Source organism: Drosophila guanche, unplaced genomic scaffold (assembly GCF_900245975.1).
Source record: "Drosophila guanche unplaced genomic scaffold, DGUA_6, whole genome shotgun sequence".
In the NCBI taxonomy this organism is placed as follows: Eukaryota; Metazoa; Arthropoda; class Insecta; order Diptera; family Drosophilidae; genus Drosophila; species Drosophila guanche.
In genome coordinates, this window is record NW_022995744.1 from 5,612,616 (window position 1) to 5,633,758 (window position 21,143).

Here is a 21,143-nt window from a genome sequence, read left to right on the forward strand (position 1 = left end):
GACATTGCTTTTATGGCCTGTCAGAGCTTATATCTTTTGGGAATGTGTGTGTGTGGGCAGAAAGCTAGCTACATGTGTTGTGTATGTATGCAGCCCTCTTTTCATAAATGGGAATCTGAAATAAATGTAAGCTAATATCAAAAATACATTCACCTAATCCCATCAATCCAATTACAAAACTTAACATGTTTCCCTTTAATACGTTTTTGCATACAAATTACATTGACTGTTCAGTCAGTCAGTCAGTTAGTCATTCCGAGATCCCTCTCTATATGTGCATACGGAATGTTAAATACACTCTGTGTGTGTGTGTGTGTATATTTTGCTGCATTTAATTGGAATATACAAAACTTTTCGCACAGAATGCTGAACATTCTCTCGGACACGAAACAGTTTCATTTTGCAGTTGTCGTGCAGTTGGCAAACTGCAAACTCGAACTTCGCTTAGCAATTTGCCAAATTGAAATTTGTCATACAAATGCGTATGCAGATGCAGATGCATCCCGCACACACCCACACAAACACACAGGGGGTGTGTGCAACAGAATGGTAATGCTTATTTAATGCTCTCCAATGCAGGTTGCATAGCATTTTCGGTAGTCATGCCACCACCCTTATACTCGTATCCTTATACTTACCGCTTCACTAGGGCCTTGTGCTGGTTCTCCTGGCTAACGGCAATCATGGCATGCTTGCTGGTGGGAACTTCTTTCTGTCGTATGGTCCAGTAGCAGGTAACATTCCTCGGATACATACCAGGATAATTTGGACTTTGCAGGCGACACTTGTTACGATAGCATTCATCGAATTGCCTCGTACAATAGGTGCCAGGTGTGACACGGCCCAGTTCAAGCGGCTTATCGGGCAGACCGTATCTGAAAGAGAGTCAGAGGGGCCAAAGGGTCAGTAAGTGCTGGCCGAATAGAATTTTCATTTAGTTACGGTTTCTGCTCGCCGTACGTGGCAGTACATTTTGAATGGTATTTAAGTCTGTGTCCAAGCAGGAGCACAGCAGCAACACAAAGAGCTGTGGAAATTTGCATAAAATGTGCTACCGGCAGGCGGCAATGGCACACAGAGACCTGCCCTGCCCCACTCATTGTTTAGTTTGCTAATGGTGTGCACAGGATTCGAATTCTGGACAACGGACAACGGACAACGGACACTGTGATACGGACACTGGCATTGAAAATGAGTCCTGGCCAGCCTTGCAGTTCGGCGATTCTATTCGGTATTTCCCTCTCTTGCCCATGTAAATTGTGTGAAACTTATTCAAGCGCAAAAATACATTTCAATTTCTATTTACCTCTCATTTGCTCGCTTTCTTGCCGAACAAAAAGCGCGACTCATTCAAAGGGATGTGGCATAGAGAGAGAGAGAGAGAGAGAGAGAGAGTTTGACACATGCCTAGGCACAGGTCGAACTGTGCACAAATGGATTGCACTACAACAAGTGCGACAGTATACTTAGTATGTATGTGGGAATGAAAATCTATCGAACCGAGTCAGTACAAAGCTCATGTTTTATGCAGGCACAGGAATCGGGACACACCGAGCATCACCTTACGCACCATTCCCCGGGGGCGACGACCAAGTGGCATTGTTCTCTCAGGTCGAAGGATTTCTAAGCAGTTCTAAGCAGCACCAGCAGCAGCAGCAAGTACTAGAAATAGAAATAACAGCAACTGGGAGATGAAGACCCACAGCGAGTGAGAAAAGCCAAAGGCACTCTGGTGCCATTGCAATTGCGAGGTGGGACCGAGGAGTGCTCCCACCTGGTAACATTATCTATTGAAAAGTGTTCAAGTATCCCGCACCGAAAATGCGCTAAACTGAATCCTCTGGCAGTTTGTCAGTTCATCGCGGGACCGGGACTGGGACTGGGACTGGGAATTTGGCGGCGAAGGGGGATGGTACTTACCTTACAACTGCATCCGACTGGCTGATAAATTTATATCTTATGCTGAACTCAAAGGGCTTCTCATCCCGTATATTGCGTGGCGGATGAAATACCTGAATAGATAGAGAGGTGTATACAAAAATGACAAAATAAGTAACTGAATGCGACTGAAATATCACCGAAAAGTGCAATCAGAGTGAAAATGTGCAAAGATCTTTGTCATTGAAGTGCTTGAAATTTCTCTGCTGCTTAATGCGTAAAAAATTGCCTCCATATTGCTCTCCATATGCATTTTTCCTTTAATTATGCAATCTGCCATTCTTGCAGTTCCACTTTTCCACATTTCCATGTCAACGGCTCATCAACACGTTGCAGAAAGTGTCCGGAGGCAGCCCAGCTCTCAGCATTTCTCTCTTTCTCTCTGTGTCTGTTGCGAGGAATCCATTTTTATTAATTTTCATAATTTATGCGTGGCAACTCGACGGCAACAACTGAACCAAGAATCTCGTCCTGATATATGCCCGTGGACATGTACATTTGCCCACTTTTATGGCAGTGCGTTTATTTAAAAATTAATCAAAAAGTGGCAATGGCCGCGCTGCCGTGCCTTGTCCTCCTCAAGTCGATTTCAAATTGGATAAAGTGGAAGAATTGCAGGAAAGACTGGGCTAAAGGAATGCAAGATGAAGGAGTTTTGGCAGAAAGAATCTGGAATCTTTTTACACTTTTCTCGGGCTATTTTTTCAACAAAGAAAGTTTGATACCTCCGACAATCATTGCTGAAGAATCCTTACTTACCTTTACAGAGGCAGTGACCGTTGATGTTTCGCTGAAATACAATTGTGGTCCTGTGGCCTTGCCGCACCACGAGCCCCCGGTGAACGGGCGTCCCAATTCGCTGAGCTGCCGAGTAAATAAATAAAAATTTAATTAATTAAAAATCAAGTTTGTTTCACCGCGCGGTGCCTGGTGACACACACACACACACACACACACAGCAACGATGCAAACAGGAAGGTTAAAAGCAATTTGCAGAGCTCCGCAAAATGCTAGTGACGCAACATTTAAAGCCCACCATCAGTCGCCTCTCAGGGCCGGGGTAACATTACGCGAAAATTGGGTTAAGTTATAGTTGGTTGTTGCCCTGCGCCTGTGCCCTTATTGATTTTATTGGCTGAGTGAAAAGCGCATACAAAATTAATAAACACACAGAACAGAGTAGCAGCGTAACAGCAGGGATGGGATGGGTTCGGACCGACCATCTGGCATGGCCTAATGGATTACGAGTATATGGCTGGAGAGTGTGTTGTGTAATTTTTTGCGCTCTCAATGTTTGATTGTTTTCCTTTCCTAGCATGCAGTTGGCACCCGAATGGGTATAAAGAACTGTCTGCCATATATTTCTGCCGCCATTTTATGTATGCGAAAAACCCGTTGGCAATTGTCGAAGGTGTGCGACCAGCAGCCCAGCAGCTGCAATAACACGGGACAGGCGGCCCCAACTGCAAGTCCTGGCTCAAAACCAAACCCATAAATGTATTTACATGGCGACCAAAAAAAAAAAGGCGCCCAAAGCACCGTTTGCTGGTAGAGTGGATAAATTATTAATTCTCGTACTGAAGCGCTGCACAAAAAGAGAGCAGCAGCAGAGCAGCTGGAGGTTGGCAGGGCATCAAAAGTGATGGAGTATGGCAGTGCCCTGGAATCTGACAGTTCTCTCAATCATTCTTTCAGATGCATTCAATCGGTGTGTGATTCAATTGGTAAAGAGATTTCTACCTCCTACAGGATTTATTGCAGCTCTCAAAGAGATTTCTTCTTCAATCTTAAAGTCCTTCTTGCAGCATAGGGAAAACATTCCATACTCATTCAATCACCAACGAATCTATGTTCCAGAACAACCTCTACATGGCGCAGCCTACCCTTTAGCGGAAAATCTTTTACCCTTGCTTTTTGGGTCGGCTCAAACGATTCGTTCCGCCCAAGGGGCCACTGACATTTATTGAGCCTCGCATAGGCAGCATTAATATGGCTAATACCAGCATGGAAGCGACCAGTGGACTATTTTTTCTTTGCTTTTCCTCTTTGCTTGTGGCCTAGGTCAGTGGCCAGGCATCCAGCGAGCAGCCAGCAGACAGCCAGCAACCAGAAACTGGCAATGATGGGGCGGCGAGAATGGCAATGGCAGCTCATTTACACTGAGGTTCCAATTGATTAAGTTTTTAGTTAATGGGTTATTTGAACTGAGCCCTGGTACCGACCATGATGTCCTGTGCCGTGCCTATGTCCCTGCACATAGCCCTGGCCCGAGACTCGTGTGCAGGGGACATGTCCTGCGGCCGGGCCCCGGACTCAAACAACAATTTTTGCTGTAATTGCAAAGTCGCCAATCGACGTCTGGCCAATATTTGTAGCTGGTTAGAGTTGCAGTTGCAGCAGCAGAGTGAGATAGGGAGAGCGAGAGAGTCCGGGCCATGACTGTCATATTGAATGACCAGAGCCAGTCGTTCCCTTCGCCCATCCCATGGCCATCCCTTTCTATCCTTCTGTAGGATAAATGCTTACTGGATGATTGCAGGGCTGTGTGGTGCTGCTGTGGCAGGACCACAAGCAGGCTCGGCTGCCTGGCATAATGGTAATTTTCTGATTTCGATTTTGTGTAAATTCATTGCAAACTCTGACCGAGCTCGAGTGTCCGGACTGGGGTACTGCTCCTGGTCATCTTACTCGTTCTCCCTTTCTGCCTCCCTGCCTCACCCAATCCACTGTGTGCATTGGAGCGTTATTAGCATCGACTTCATAACGAATTATTGGACTTTCGTCTTTATGTGTATGTGTGTGTCTTGCACCATTTTTCCCATCTTTCTCTGGATATTTTGCTTCCCATCTTCTCCCTGCCTTTGCTTGCTGTTTTTTTACTCGTTTTGTGTTGGTTTTAAATTGATTGAATTATTATTGTAGCCATGCAGATATTTGTTGGCCTGCTGGTACCCTTGAGGTTAATTCATAAAGCAATTTCCCTTGATTATGGCAAGGCTACTAATGGTACGACTTTTTGGCCAAACATTTGCTCACATGTCATTGTTGTCTGGTCAGGTGGGTTTCCTTACAAAAAGGTAATTAGAAGTTTAGTTTTTTGGCTGTACTGAGAGGTTCTGAGAAGTGAAAGTTACGTTTGTTATATAGATTGGAATGTGGCTTAGGAACGTTTTCAAACATTTTTGAGTTGAGACATTTAATTTTTGTAACATTCATTAATTAAAGATCAATGCGAGCAGCGCGAATAAAGCTTCAGTTTGTGCTTTTAAGCTGCGCTCTGCTATTCAGTTGCAGTTGGGACAAAAAGTTCTTCCATGTATCGAAAGCATTAAGTGCAACCCAATGTTAATTCTGATCCATTTCGGCCACGCCCTGTTCTGCATTGTTCCCACTGAAACACAGACAGTGAGCGATAAAAGTTTTATCAGCATGCGCTGATGTGTCCTGGCATCCGCTGGATCCTTCTCGCTTCATAATCTGCCAACAATGGAACAAAAGCTGCCGCTTGTCACAGCAAGAGGGAAGCCATTCCTCTGCTCATCCTGCCACCCTTCCACATGATAGTATGTGTATTTCCACTTAATTGTGAAACAATTTAAGCGCATAATCTGCTGGTCCGTCTGTCCCACTGGCGGCGATGTCCCCAATTTGATTTATTGGAATTTAAAGCATTTGGCATATTATACAAATAAATTATTAAATCATGGAAGGCATTTAATTTGCAATACAAATGCCTTTCCTCATAAATCTTACTAATAAATAAAAAATAGTTCTAACCTTCAGAGTCACTTTTCCCTGACAGAAATCGTAAATTTTACCACAAAACTTGAACGCAGATACGACCTCAACTTGAGTTATGAGCTTATCCAAGGCAAACTTCTTGTACATACAAATATACGTAGGTAGATATATGTATATATTTTGTATGTATTTGTGTGTATTCCAATAAAAACTATTGACCAACTTGAGCATGTCCAAGCTGCTTCCAATCCATGGGCTGATGTTGTCTTACGTCTGGGATGAGCATGGGTTCTGGATCAGGTCTAAGCGAGTGTTATGATTGTCAAATATTGAGTCATTTGCCCAAGCTGTTCTCGCAAGGACACACAACAGAGGGATAGGGCGATCCTTGGGGGCTGCTCTGTTGTTGATTTAGGCTAATACGTTTATGCATAAACTTTATTATTTATGATTAGCAATATTAGCAAATAAAGAAGAGAAGTGGACAGACAGGCGGACAGCTAGGGAGAGTTTTAAATCGATGTCAAGCTGGGGAGGGGCTTGGGTGGGTCATCTAATGCCCTGCAAAGCGAACACCATACATATTTATTTACTGTGAGCGAACGCCTGGCCCAAAGATTGTTTGCTAAATTATTAAAAATAATTCAGAAAAGGTCAAGATAAGGACAGCGGCGGCTGAACGTCGCCGTATCCTTTTTTGGCCTGCTACAAAATGCATGAGACAGAATGTCCAACTAAATTGAATAAATGATTAAACTGAAACTTCAGGTTTGCTTCGAGGTTGGGCGAGGTTCCCGGAACTGAACTGAGCTGACCTGAACAAATCATACCCAATATGTGTTTATATATAGAGAATATATATTGTGTGTGTGTAGAGGGAAAGGAAGCGGATATAAATTTTCCGTTTCGGTCAAGAATTTATGTGGCCAGGCCATGACACGCATTATTTATACAAGTTCGAGGGCTGATCGGTGGGTAGGGTGGGCGGGTGGTCGGGTGCCACAAAAACCGCGTCAGCAGTTAAAATTGCACATACTGAAAAAACGTTTTGAGGATACCAGAGTAAACCCTGGACGCAACACAAACCTGCGGTTAGTTACGAGTCCATATACAACTCGTTGTAGAACTACACACAGGGACAACGACAACAATGAACAAGGAAGGAGGCAGGAAGGAGACAGGAGGCAGCGGACACAAAAAAATTGAAAATATTTAACTGCATTTTAAAACTGAAACGAAAGACAAAACAAAACAACGAAAAGAATTGAATTTTCGGATGGCAACATGCAACGCGCTCGGAATAATACTAGGGGGAGGGGTGTCCACATGGCATGCCCCAAAAACTGTGACGCTGCTGCAGCTGCAGCTGCAGCCTGTACACATGTCAAGCGCCAAATGAAACCTCAACAGGCCAGCACAGTCCTGGACAGGGCTGAAGAGGCGTAGTTTTTGGGGAAAAAGTACCGCAAAATGTCAGCGCACGCCCCACGCTTGTTAGAATTTATTGTTGCACAAAGAGCCAGCCGATGGACATGCCAGGCTGACACGGAGCCTGCAGCCTACACAGCTAAACTAATAGAGGTTTATGGTTTTCCCAGAGAGTAGCAGGAAAGTGCACTAACTAGTTGGCAGCGGGAAATGAAACCAATGAAAATACCGACATTTAGAAATTGGAGGAGGGTTCCGCAGTCTGATGGAGAAAAAGAGAATCCATAAATAATACAAAGAAACTCTTTAGCGAGGAGTCGAAAAAAAGGACAAAAGCTAAGCTGAAATCGTTACAGAATAAATTGAAGCACAGTTTGGGAGTTAATTATCCATTCTGCGCATGTTTAAATGCTGGCAACACAGACACAACCAGCAGATCAGACATTTGTATCTAGTCACCATTTGGAATTTCAACACTTTGTGCAAACATTTTATTTAAGCTTCAAATGAAAACGAGGGAGCATTAAGCAAGTGAGCGACAAATGCAATAAGTGTATCAAAAGCAATTTATCCAATGCCAGCCAAACAGAGATAAAGATACAGATGCAGATACAGATACGTATACTAAAACAGACTAAAGGGGAGAGAGTGGGTGTTTGGTTCGCTCCAACATATTGCACAAGTCAATTACAGGGATTTAGTGGGCTTTTTGTACATTCTATTTAGTCAGGATTTTAGTGCTGGCATTACGACGATGAGTAGGAGGGTCTGGGATTCTTCCCAACCCCTAAATGTAGCCGCAAAATTTGCGATAAAAATATCTACACACAGAAACAAACTATGCCACGTTGGTGCTCTCATACATGTTAAATAGTTTTCCTTTTTGTCCCAGTGCCGATGGCAGGCAGGGCAGGGCAAATGGCAAATGGATATGAAACCCAGGCAACACGAACAGCACTCAAGCTTCCAGTCCTAGGATCGACATGACACAAACACGGAACGGAGCGCACACACACAGGCGCACAATTCAATTCAATTTGCCGGGCTAATGTGGTATTTGTGAACGGAGGACCAAACAGAAAATTACAGAATTACTCGGACATTGATTGAATCGAACGACGAGACGACGACGACAACGAAAGACCAACGACGAAAGCTGCCAATGATGACAGGACCAGGACCTCATTGCTGCTCCTGCTCCTCCTCCTCGACGCGCGCCCTTCCCCCGCTTGGGCATAAAATTATATCAGAAAAATGGAGTGCAAAACAGTTCTCATGGAACACCATAACTTTGGTTGGTGAAACTATTTTTATGATTACGCAATATACATTTTAATAAATTAAATTCTTCGGGCTCTTACCTGCATGAAGCCCTCGGGGCAGCCGGGCAGCTCGCCCGTGGGACTTAGATTCGTTTCATAGCCATCCACATCCGTATCGACCATGCCCTCGTCGAAGCGTCCCACCGTAAAGCCATCAAAGATGATCTGCGAATATAGGGATAGGCATGGTGAAAAAAATGGTAGGAGCAGATAAATATGTGCATAAAATATTGATTAAGTGGCGACGATGGGATACCCTGAGACTTTTGCGAGTCAGGAAAATGTGTAAATATAGTTGTATAAATATGAAACCATCTATCCTGCATATCCCTGCTAATCCACAACATTCCAGGGTACTAAAACTATATTTTAAATTTGCTTAAAGTTATGCAAATGAAATTCCATTTGCAAAAAAAAAATAAGGGGAAAACGCCTCATTTTGCCTTGCCCGCAACCGCCCACTGTTTGCATATTTGATTGGCTCTAAAAAAAGAAGGAAAATTCCTGGCCACACACACAGTTTTCCGGAGAACGACTCGATGCCACCAGGAGTCAAGTCAAGGTCGGAGCGAGGAAGTTGTGAGGCCGAAAGTCAAGTCAAGTCAAGTGTCTAATCTTATATGCAAAATGTACTATACACGAGTACCTTATGTACTCGTATGTACGAAACACTCGTCAACTTCTCCCCAATAAAATATGCAAAATAAATGTTGGTATTTGTGTGGGGGTGTGAGTGTGTGTGCTGAAAATTGAAAAGAAAACTCCAATAAAGGGCTGCAGCAGCATCAGATTGCATTCCAACACCTCTACGTAACCAACAGGAATGGGAGGAGCAAGTTCACTTCCAATTTCTAATATGAAACAAAGGAAAAGTGACAGGCCGGAATGAAAAATTTTGGGGGAGGGAGTGTGGCATGCCATGGCATTTGTGGCTTCATTAGAAGCTGCCACTGGACACAGTGGCAAATGCGGGGGTATAACTTTTCCATTTCAAGTTGTTTTTTGCTTTCGACCACCCTTGGGTAAATGAAGGAAAGTAATTTATGTGTGCTCTGCTCTGAATGCTTTTTTGTAGAGTTTTTCGCTCATATATTTTATGACCAAACGGTTGCAGCCGTTTGCCAGAATTTTCCTGATTTTTTGACCTGGCAGTGCGGGAAACCTCGTTGAAAGTTTTCATCAGTGGCAAGACTTTTTTAATTGAATGTGAACAAATGTCAACCCTTTTCACTGATTCTATTACCTTGTTTTCAGTTTCCAACACAATAAACCACTCAGGAAATTGATCAATACAAATGGCAAATAAAAAACACTCTAAATGTGTCCACTAAAGATATCCGCATAAATTCCATATCATATTCAAGCTAATTGGTTTAATAATCCGCGAACAACCAACAAATATTCCTCCACTGATCGCAGGTAAAAAATGCTTTCAAATATACAATATAATTTACTGCACACCGAAATTATTTATCAAAAAAAAAACTCCATTGATTTATGCCTGGAGCTATCTGGTTCTATATGCTGGCTGGAGTTTTGTGTGTATATTTTGTATACATATTCATGCCCTGCCATTAAAGAACGTGAAAAACGATTTTCAAATGCAACAAAAAATGTTGGAAGAATGAGGGCTATTTGATTAAAGCAAACAAATTGCAGAGTTTGGGTTAAGTTACGAGTATTTTCATTAAAAATTTTGCCCATGGGTAAATGGCAAAGTTCCAGGCAATTTAAAATTCAACATGGGGTAGGGAAGCCCCTGGATCTGGCTGGGATGGGTCGTCTCTGGGCTGACAATCATCAATCAATATGTACAAACAGACAGGAGCAACAGCAGCCAACGCTGTCCGCCCACACAGCATCCTCGCACTCGTCCTCGCCAATGTCTAACATTATTATTTCAAGCAATTTCCCACACAGACACACCCAGTGTGAGAAGCAGGAAAATGGCATAGCAGAGCCGAGTCGAGTCGAGAGCGGGAGCGAAAAAAAAGAACATGGAAGCCAAGTGAAAGCCAACCACATGATTTATATGCCACGAGGATGGGGGAACAGGGTTAGGGTTCAAAAAATGTGGTCTACAAATGCGGAAACACAAAATATAAAAAGTTATAACTTATGCCCGACAGATTTGTGCAAGGTGCAAAGCCGTAGAAGGAACATTTTGCATACCAACTCGTATATCAATGCTACTACTTATAGAAAATACTTTGGATATATGTGAGACGAATTGGAGAGTAGTTGGGGGAGCTGTTTTCGCTATGACAACAACTTTCTGGTAGCTTAAGCTGAAGGGCAATTCCAAGTAGCGCTCCATCCCTTGCTGTTCGCTGCTCATTGCGATATTTACGCAAATTGCATGAGAAATCAATTATTCTTGAAATTGAAATTGACGTTTTTCTGACAGCTCGCCAAAAATGTTTTGAAGCGTGTCTAATTTCATTGTCAACGTGAGTCCTTGCTGCTCGTTTTGCTGGATTTTGCTAACCCTCATGCATCCATGGTACTCGCCCCAGGAGGCTCTTTAAGGCAGCTTCCACTCGACTTAAAGCAAAGGGATGACTGCATTCGGTGGAGGTCCTGACTGGGAATCCTAATTAAGCACGCACAGAATGCCAGAGACCCCAAAAATGTCAGGAGATATGTCAACGAGGCGAGAATCCGAATACAGACTTGAATGTCTGCACTCCGTAACAGAGAAAGCGAATTACGATTTCAACAAGAGTTGTACACTGCGCCTAGTTGGGGCTGCAAATTATTCAGTGTTAGGAGACAACAAAATTGCTGTTTTTTTTTAGTTTCAAATTGGGGTTGAGTGGTTTGAAAGAGAGATGCTGAGGATGATTTTGAGAGTGTTTTTGATACAAATAAGCAACATGCAAGCAGCAAGTTGATCTACTCTCAGCACAAGTGGAAATAAGCAGAGGATTTTGTCTCGTTTTTTAAACCCGTTTTCATTTATAATTTAAAGGCGTAAAAGCTGAAAACTCCTGTGAGGGATTTCAGGCACACAGAAACAGACACACCGACCCAGGCCCGAGCTCTTATCCGTTATGTACGGCTGGGCCTTGGTTGTGGGTGGGATACTGGCGACTATGTCTCGAAATATTACACCGTGAAGCATTTGTGCGTGTCCGCTGCCTGACAATACTCTTCAGTGCACTTGTCTGTGTGGCTTTCTCTCTGTCTCTCTGTCTGTCTGTCTGTGTGTCTGTGTGTTGGTTCCTGTTAGAGTGTCCTCTTCCATACCCCACGGCCAAGTGAATGCATGTGTATGTGTGTGTGTGTGTGTGTGCAGTGCACTTTTACGTCGCTGACGCATGGCTAATCTTTGGCCTACGGGTGCACTAAAGCCAACAACGGACAGCGCAGACACAGCTCGGACAACGGAAACAACAGCAAAAGCCCTGCAAACACTCCGAACAGTTGGGCTAGGCGCCACCCCCTCTTACTCACCTGAACGATGTCGCCTTGATCATGACCGGATGCTGTGAATGTCAAGTGACAGAGGAACGGCAATTTATTCCACTGTGGCGTTGGCACTTTTATGGCATAGGTGCGTCCAATATCCCCGTAATATGTACGATTGCACACTGCCAGCGAGAAAGAGAGATGGAGAGAGTGAGCATAGGGCAGGATTCTCCATGGAGGCCATGATTTACTCACCCGAACAATGTTTGGGCTCGTCGCTGCCATCGGCACAATCGCTGCGTCCATCGCAGTATTTGTCCAGAGGAACGCAAATGTTGCCACTGTTCCCGCTACCCTTGCAGGAGAACTCCGAGACGCGGCACGCCAGACCCAGCGTGGCCAGCAGTAGCAGCGTCAGCAGCACCGCAGGCAGCAGCAGTTGCAGTTGCCACGCCGTGTCCCGCATCCGTTGGTGGCAGTGTTTGTGGCGTCTCCCCATGCTGGTCAATATCTGAAAGGAAGGCGATGAATGGGAGATTAGTTGAGTCAACAAATTGTCAGGTGATGTGCAGGAATCAAAGGGTTCCAGTCAACTGGAAAATGAGATGGCGGTTGGGTTCGGCGACAGTTCAATGTGTGTGACTGTCCGGTCCCCCACACGAGTGAGTTCCTTAAAGGCCAGAGAGGAGCATATAGCTTGAGGCAGATAACTCTTTCGTTTATTAGCATATTCCTTAGATAATTTGGTTTATAAACTGCTTCCATTTTTCCATTTACTAAATCATTTCCTAAACAACATCATCTGCCAACTGCTTCAACATTCCCTTAATTTCTCAAGGCTCTTGCTACCCCAAAACTTTCTCTTTTTCTTTACTTCTGGGAGGAGGTAGCTCCCAGTCTCCAACTAATTATTTTAGCTTACAGCTTTGGCATATTTCCCGTTGGCCACTTGTAAGTTTCCAGAAGAAAGAGGGGAACGGAGTCAATCCCCAAGTAGCAGACGGCAGTCCTAAAAAGCAGGGGACTAAGTGTATGAAAGTGTCCCGGCTGGCATTATCTTCATTCCTTAACCCTCGCTGAAAGACAAGACACACACACACACAGAGCCACGCACACATGGCAAGTGTTCCGTTCCACTCAAGGGAGGGAAGGACACAATTATAGCACAAGTCGAGCGGGAAGCATATTGACAGGACGAACCCACAGGGGAAAGCTCCTACACAGCACAGCAACGAGCGAGATAAGGAAGGGGAAAGGGAAGCGAAGCGTTATGAGTGTTTTCCCGCTCGACACGCGCCGCTCTCTCTCTCTCTCTCTGCATGTCTTCCCTGCCACATTATTATGCTTTATTTCCGTGTGTCCCCGCTCTCGCCTGCTTTACTTTTATTAAAAAATGTCGTCAAATCTACACAGAGAAAGAATGTCCGGGGGAAGTCCCGTCGCCGCTTAAGACGCCGTCTCGGCATGTTGTCTTGGACTTTTCTCTCTGGCCTTTTAGTTTTTCCTTCTGCCCCTGGTCGTGGACCTGCTCCCGGTCTGAAGTGTTTACTACACTTCCGGCATATAATGGAAAACAAAAGGCTTAAAAGGGGATACACAAAGGATTTGAGCAATCAAGTGCGCTTCTGAGAACGCAGACCGATAACAGTTTTCTTTTTCTCTTTTTTCTCTTTTTTCCCATTTGGCTCTGCCTCTACCCTACTCGTGTTTTTTTTTCACCTGCCATTAACTTGGACGAGGCTCAATGATGGTTGGAAGAGGAAAGGCTCTCTCGCCTACAGTTTGTTTCAAAGTCATAACAATGCCGAGTTTTCAATATACGTTGCCCACACGTCTGAGTCATAAACTTCTCCCCCGAGCCTGTGTCACTGTGTGTGGGAGTGTGTGTGCCATGGCCAGGGCGAAAAAAGGCATAAAACTTCAAGTAGTTACGTCCAAATGTCTGCACGGTTTTAGCCAGCTCGACAGAAACAAACAGTAAAAGCCAAAAGGGTGGAAAGTGCAAGAGAGGGAGAGAAAGGGTTCCGCATGCCTTTTATGTCTAAACTTGTACTCGAACACGGAGGCAAAAAATACATTTAAATTCTATGGGGAAATGCAATGCAGGCAGGCAGGCACCTATGGCACTCGGGGATCCCTTAGGCTAAAACAAAATTTTAATTTTAAACTCAACTGAATTTCGGGGTAAAATATCATCAAAAACTATTGCCCAAAAAACGCTCCAGCTGCCTGTTTGATTGAGCTTAAGATTTTAGCTACACTCGACTGGACGGTGGATATCATGAATAAAGCTGAACAGGAAGGATAATTGCACGGACGAAGAATGAAGTGCAGACAAGAAGTCCAAGGATAATCGCTGGCAGCACGAGCGCCCGCACAGGTTCAGCCAAAAGGGAACATGGAAATGGCTTGTAAGTTATCCTCTGACCACATGCCAGCCAAACAGGAAGAAAGGAAGCTGCAAAAGAAAGAGGCCAAACAACAAAGGGCGAAGCAAAGAAAAAGATACATTGAACGTTACAGAGAGAGAGATTGAGAGAGAGAGAGAGAGAGAGAGAGAGAAGCTTTACCGGAAGAATGGCTGCCATGTAAGCCAAGTAATTTTATACAAAAATCCTCCATTTCCATTTCATTGTTGGCTCTCGTTGATCCTGTCCTGCTGCTAAGGCAGCTTCCTGCCAGTTAGCTACTCCATCCCCATTCGCATTTGCCATGCCGATTGGCCGTTTCCATGGCCATTTTCCACGCCATAGTTTTGCCCCGCACATCCCAAAGATTGTCGTGATTCGAAGGTCTTTCATTACATTTATGGCCACAGAGGCAGTCCAAAGGCAGGAGCTAGAGCCGGAGCAGCCTTTGCCTGTGCTAATCCAATCAATGCACTCTCATGCCTCGACACAATCAAATTCTAGTTACAATTTGAAGTCTCCTCACACTCATACGCACACATGTGCAGACACGCACGTACTCACACCCACGCAATTAGAAAGAGATGGAAAGAGAGTGAGTAAAGGAAACGGAAACTACATATGGAACTAGCATGAGGAAGGAACGACTGACAAGGACAGGACACGACAGGACATGAAGGACAGGCTGGGTAAAAATTTGCCACAATTGACAATGAATTTATGCGATGCTTATGAAAGGCTTACGGGGTAAGTCGGTTTTACCGAATGACAGAGTTTCTCTCGTTCTGTTCAAAGAGAGAGAGAGAGAGAGAATGCAGATTATGAGCGACAGAGACAGCTAGAGGTGATGACGTGCACACAGGAGAGACAACGGCAATGACGCAGGCGATGACAATGTTCCTCGCCTGCTTCTGGTCCTTCTCTGGACCCGTAAATAAAACGCATCTAGGCCAAAAAAAAAAGAGGAGAATACCTAACCAACGAAGAGAGCAGCAAAAGGAGAGGTTAAGAATGGAGTGGAGCGGGAAAGAGCCCCTTCAAAGAGGAGAGGAAAAATGGAAATTCTTTTGCTGGTAAAAATTACTCTGAAATGATGCTGCAAATGAGAGCATTTGTATTTTTTCCATTTCCCTGGGAAATGAAACAATTTTTATACCAAACAGGAGCAGCAAAAAAAAAGAAAACAAAACAATAATATTTATAATTAAATTAGGAAAAAGCAGCACTTGGCGGGGTGTGGTGTGGGGCAAGGCACTGGCCAAAGGCGGCATCCAATGGCCAGAAGGCGTCAGAAATTAGCATAACAAAGCCATTAGGCAAGAGGGGCACAGAGTAGCAGCAGTGGATTGTGATTTCAAAGGCGAAATCCAGACTGCCAACGCGGTGGCAATGACAGAGGCACAAGGCCAGGAACAGTGGGAGGTTCCGGGGCAGGAGTGCGGTTCGTGGGAAAGCGCTGCTGGGCAACGGCGGAAAAACGGCAAACACAAACACAAACAGACTACGAATGTCATCCGCAGAGCAGGATACCGCAGCCTACACATAGGGAAAATGTCATAAACACACCTTCAAAACAGACGCCCAAAACAACACAAAATAGCCCTAAGAAATTTGTTAAATTTATGCTAAACTTTTGGCTGTACTGAAACGATCGGTTTTGTGCTTACTGCAAGTAAGTTTCAGTTTTCGCTGATCCATTCTTCCAGTGTAGCCGTTTGCTGGTTGGCATTTTTTTGTTTGCTCTCTTCTGCTTTTCCGCTGTCTACGTGGGAAGCTACTTTTTGAGTAATGGCCAAGATTACGCTGCAATGTAAGGGAGCGCTGGAGAGGAGAGCTGGGTGGAGGATAGAGACGCGGTCCTGCCGCTTGTCTTTGCACAATTTAAAGTTGGTGTCACGCATCACGCTTCGGTCTAATGAGTCTCGTTTCTCCTCTCGTTTTCGCCCCAACGTTGCGCTATCGTCTCTGTGGCAACAACGTTGCAACGTGATTTGGCCAGCCAACGCAAAACTCAATCAAGCTGCGGCCCACAGGGAGACGAGAGTCAGACGGATAGAGGGCACGCCCTCTGATGTATTGCGGCGGAGACACTGCGGCGTATGGGCAATATATAATTGGGAATTGGCTGCAACTGAATTAATCAGAGGAGAAGGAACAAGAAAAAAACGAGCATTTCATTGTCATCATTGGATTGTTAGCATTGGATGATGGCCTCAGATAGAAGATATATGGCCATAATCAGTGTTGTCTGTAGCCGTTACTCTTCCACTATGTTCCACTTGGCCGCACAGAAATTTAATCAAGTTCTGCCTTGGTCCCCACAAGGGTCGGTTACATTTTACACACCCAAAGTCATTTGCCTTATAATATGACTTATTTGCCACATACTATCGCCATCTCCCTGGCCCTTGACTATTTTTCATGCTGGGGTAAATACCAAAAGTCATGGCCATCAAAGTTGGCAAACATAAAACTGACGCAGGTTCAGCAGTTCTGCGAGTTTTTGCCACATTAAAAATGTAAACTTAATTTTAAAGCCAAGGCGGAGGGACCTCTGGGAGCCTCTCTCCTTGCGTGCAGAGTGAAGCTGGGGAGAATGCAGTGTGCGGGGAATTTTTAGTTCCGAGTCGGAATTGGTAGTGTGGGGACGGAGGCAGGAGGCAGTCTCATACAACTATAATGCCGAATCCCGACGGTTCTTTCGCTGAGAAAACATTGCGCATAAAATGCCAAATGCTTTTCGGTTCTGTAAGCATGTGTATGGGTGTGGGCTCCGCTCGTAAAGCAAACGATTGTGTAGCCCAAGCCCAAGCCCAAGTTACAACACTGACAACAATGTAGGGACCGACGCCAGTCGTGGACTGTTTTTATGCCCCGCAAAAAGAACTGCATGAAAAGGCCGCTGCCCCGCTGCCCGCTGTCAGAAAGTCGAACAAATTGCATATGAGCATTTTGCATTTTCAATTTAAATTTTTCGCGCTCACTTCGCCAGGAATCTCCCCAAAAAAACGAAGACAAGCAGCTGGGCTGGGCTGTAAAGGGTGCAAATTGAAATTTCACGCCATCTCTGCATATAATTTCACGCCATCTCTGCATATAATTTCTTGGCCAGAACAACCCAAAAGGGCAACGACCTTTCAACAGTAGATACTCGTACCGCTGCACACATTGGTCTAGGCCAAAAATAGAAGAAAGCTTGAGGTGGGTTCAAGGACTGGCCCCAGACAACGCCACCAAACGAACCGGCAATTGCCTGCGGGGCCTGGACTAGACTGCAGATTTCTTTGCGATTATTTTCTTACATTTTCTTTCATTTTCTTTGCCTTGCTTCAGTCGGGCATAATGAGGCACACGCAAACACACTTCTAACACCCACATATCACGCATACGCCCTCCGTCTCCCGTCCTGTCTGACGTTCAGTGAAAGAAAAGCGCCAAGAAATGAGTCTATTTTGAGATACACTCTCTAAGGAGAAAATAAACAGTTGAGTTGTACAGAAAAGAGAACGACATTTTAGCATTTGATAGCCTAGCAAATTGACATCTAAATTCTGGTACAGCCAAAAGGAATTACTCGCATGCAGATGAAGAGACAGAGAGAAAGCTCATTCCTACCCCACACTGCCACTCTGGAGCCTGCCTTTTATCAGCAAAATACACCACAAAGATAACTAGGGATAGCGATGGAGATAGAGATGTTACAGAGGCAGATAGGAATGGGGGGGGGACCGCTGCCCAGGCTTTTGCGTTTAATCTTATGAATCTTTGAACATACTTTAGCACTTTGACACTTTTGCCCATCGGCGGCAGCGGCAGCGGCAGCGGCGTCGGTGCCGGTGTCAGGCAATGGCAAACAGTTTTTGGTCGGCTTTTTAGACTCTGTCGCAAGAGTAGTAGCAGCAGAAGGAGCAGCAGCAGCAGAGTGCCATTAGAGCACATGGAGAGGTGATTGTGGCAAGGGGTAAGGCGAGGGAGAAGGTTCTTCTACCATCCTACGTGTGGCGGCTTTTCCCAGTGTCTTAGATTAATGGCAGTTGGTGGCTGAAACGTTGCTTTTAGGTGTTGTGTGCGAATAGAGTCGACGTGCCTGAGTGCCCTCCTAAAGAGTTTGTGTCTCTATTTTAAGATAGTTTTTAAAGCATTGACCTCAGAAAATTAATGCAGCTTAAATCAGTTACAAGCCAGAGAGACTCCTCTTAAAGTTTTATCCCCTTGCAGTTAATGGCTGGAAACAAAATTTGCAACATTAGGACTCTCTCCTGCCCTCATGAAGAATTCAAGACAAAATTGAAACTTTAATCTCTTATTTCATGATATTTAATTCATTTAAATATCCACAAGGTTGTCCACTCACAAATAAATTTCAAATTAAATATAAACAGAGCCGTAAATACATTGGAAGAGAGTTTGTTGGGGGATTTAATCGTTTTTGTTGTTGCTGTTGCTGGGTGCATTTTCTTCATTCCATTTTATTTTGCGGTGCAACTCAATAGAAAATGAAAAATTTATAGAAATTCAAATGCCATGTTGCAGGGCCCCAACGCAAAGCAGGCTTAAATACGGGGTCAGACTGGCGAAGAGATACAAACTGGAAAAGACAGAGCCCGAACTTGGATTGGGTGAAATGGAAAATGTGTGGCGAGGGCCAGGGCAGAGCCGTGGAGGATATTCAGACGGAGAGCTATCAATGGCAGGAGTTGCTACAAAATGCAAATTTGCATATAAAGTAAAATTGAAAATGCCACTGGGAATCTGGCTTTGGTTTGGGGGAAAGCCGAAGAAGTGCACAAACCAAGCCCGGAAAAATAGAAAGCAAACACCCAAAAAGCCGACAAATGCAGTTCTTGACGTCAGTGCAGGCCAATGTTATTTTCTCTTCTTGTTACTGCCTTCAACTTCTTTCCACCCTCTCCCTTCCTGCGTCTCTTGCGTTTCCTTTAAAAATATTTACATTGATTTGCTTGGCTCTGGTTTTCTCCTGCCGTTTCATTCGTTCCCTACCACTTGCCACAGCGTTGAAATATAAATTGCAGGCACTTTATATTTGATAGGCAGACTTGCGGAAATGCGCGTCACGTACAGCAGGTGGCAAGGGGCACGGGCGGGGTTTAGGGTATAGGCAGAATCAAAAGCCACAAATCACAAGCGTCGCAGAGATGTAAGCCCACACTAGTGATGGCAATTCGCGGACTCTATTCGCGGAATTTTGCCATCTAAGCAGCAGCCCACGTTGACATTCAACCGAAATGTATCGAAAACATTTACAGACATTTTTCCATCACTAAAAGACAAACTCTAAGTAGTAGTTCCACCACAGACGAACAAATTTCAACTCGCGATGGAGCCAAGCCCTAATTTGGCCCACTTTACCATCTCTAAGGCCTATGCTGCCGTGAACTATTTTCTTTTCGGTTACGCTGGCAGGTAAACGCTGCCCGGGAGAATCCTCTCTCTTGGCCACGGGGCCTAACTGATACAAATTTGTTACACGTACAACTGGAGGGTAAATGAAGGGCAGGGATGGGCAGAGAAGGCGAAGGCTCTGCCAGGATATGCCTGTACAGGAGAGTACGTGTGTTCGTTAGCCTAAAATCCGCGTTGGATGTACAACCCAGCATCCCCGCATGTCTCTGGTCTGTCCTGCAGCCTCCAGCCTTGGTGGTTGTTGTTGTCGCTGCGGCAGGGCTAAAAACTAATTCGAAATTCATGGGCTCGATTTGCATTTTTGATTACTTGGAAATACACTCTAGTCGGTCGCCACACTACGCATACTACTTCGCGAGTATGGGGATAGGAGCGGGTCTGGGCTTGAAAAGCGAATAACTAAACTAGTTGTAGCCATTTTCATTGTCTTGGGCTTCCGCAGGCAGCCCAAAAACTAGGCGAAAAAGGATGGGATATACGACCACAGGATATAAATAAATACATGTAGGTTTTTGGCCATACACAGTTTGGGGTTCTGTGTCGCAAAGGTGTGATATTTATATTTATGAACAGGAAAATTGTGCGGCTTTGGGGACTTGGGTACAATGTTTGTGTGGGGTGGGGCAGAATTGTTCGTTAGTTTTAAGTAATTGGGCGCTGTTTTATGGCACACAAGCTGGTGCAGGTGCCGGCGGGGAAGACAGGTGCGCCTTTGGGGGAGTCGCATAAATATTAAAATAAAAATAAAATTATAATGTATGCGTTATGGTTTAATTGGTTGCAGTAAAACGTATCTACCTCCCGCTCTCCCTATGTGTATCTTCCTCTTGAGTGCTGCATTTTTCTGGCTTTAATTAAAAGCACACGCTTAAATATTTATATCATTTCTTTTTTACCCATAGGGAAGCACTTTGTGCAACCAGGAAATGTGTCTGCAATAAACCAGAGACTGTAAATTCTGCGGATACCAAAAAATTAATAAAATTTAATGGGTGATCAATATGAAAGGTATTTAAATTTTTCAAAAATGTTTAATATAAGCAATCACCTTTTCCAGTACACATAAATTTGCCCATAAATCAAGGCCAAACTATTTAATTTCACCCAAACACAACCAGTGTTCACATACATGCCACAATTCTCAGAGAACCCAAATCCAACGATACTCCCCCCAAACTAATAGTTAGAGTCCCATTTGTAGTCATTTACCTCTTTGCCAGGCGGCTCTGCCTTCATGAGGCCACTCCACAATTTCCATACAATTTCATTGCATAATAACATGAGAATGTGCTAATTTGTTTAGTCAGCTTGGCACTTTCCCAGCTGCACTAATGCTGACAAATAACTATAATAATAGCAGCAGTTGGAACAGCCATGCCGAGAGAGCTGCGACAACACTTTCAAATATGTTAAGCCCGACACTGAATCTGGCTCTGAAGCAGGCGGGCTCTGCCTACACCTTGGGGCTCGG

General features: G+C 44.5%; 1 protein-coding gene across 1 annotated transcript in view; it reads right to left on the reverse strand.

The window, feature by feature from the left end:
- The window catches only part of LOC117579629, a 57,360-nt gene that overhangs the window by 28,355 nt on the left and 7,862 nt on the right, over positions 1–21,143 (reverse strand). Inside the window, exons 2-7 of the mRNA XM_034265595.1 lie at positions 12,096–12,351; positions 11,886–12,022; positions 8,469–8,594; positions 2,698–2,802; positions 1,921–2,012; positions 639–875 (exon numbers count right to left, since the gene is read on the reverse strand). Of these exons, the coding sequence (XP_034121486.1) occupies positions 639–875; positions 1,921–2,012; positions 2,698–2,802; positions 8,469–8,594; positions 11,886–12,022; positions 12,096–12,339 (941 nt within the window). The 5' untranslated portion in view covers positions 12,340–12,351. The remainder of the gene's footprint in view (positions 1–638; positions 876–1,920; positions 2,013–2,697; positions 2,803–8,468; positions 8,595–11,885; positions 12,023–12,095; positions 12,352–21,143) is intronic.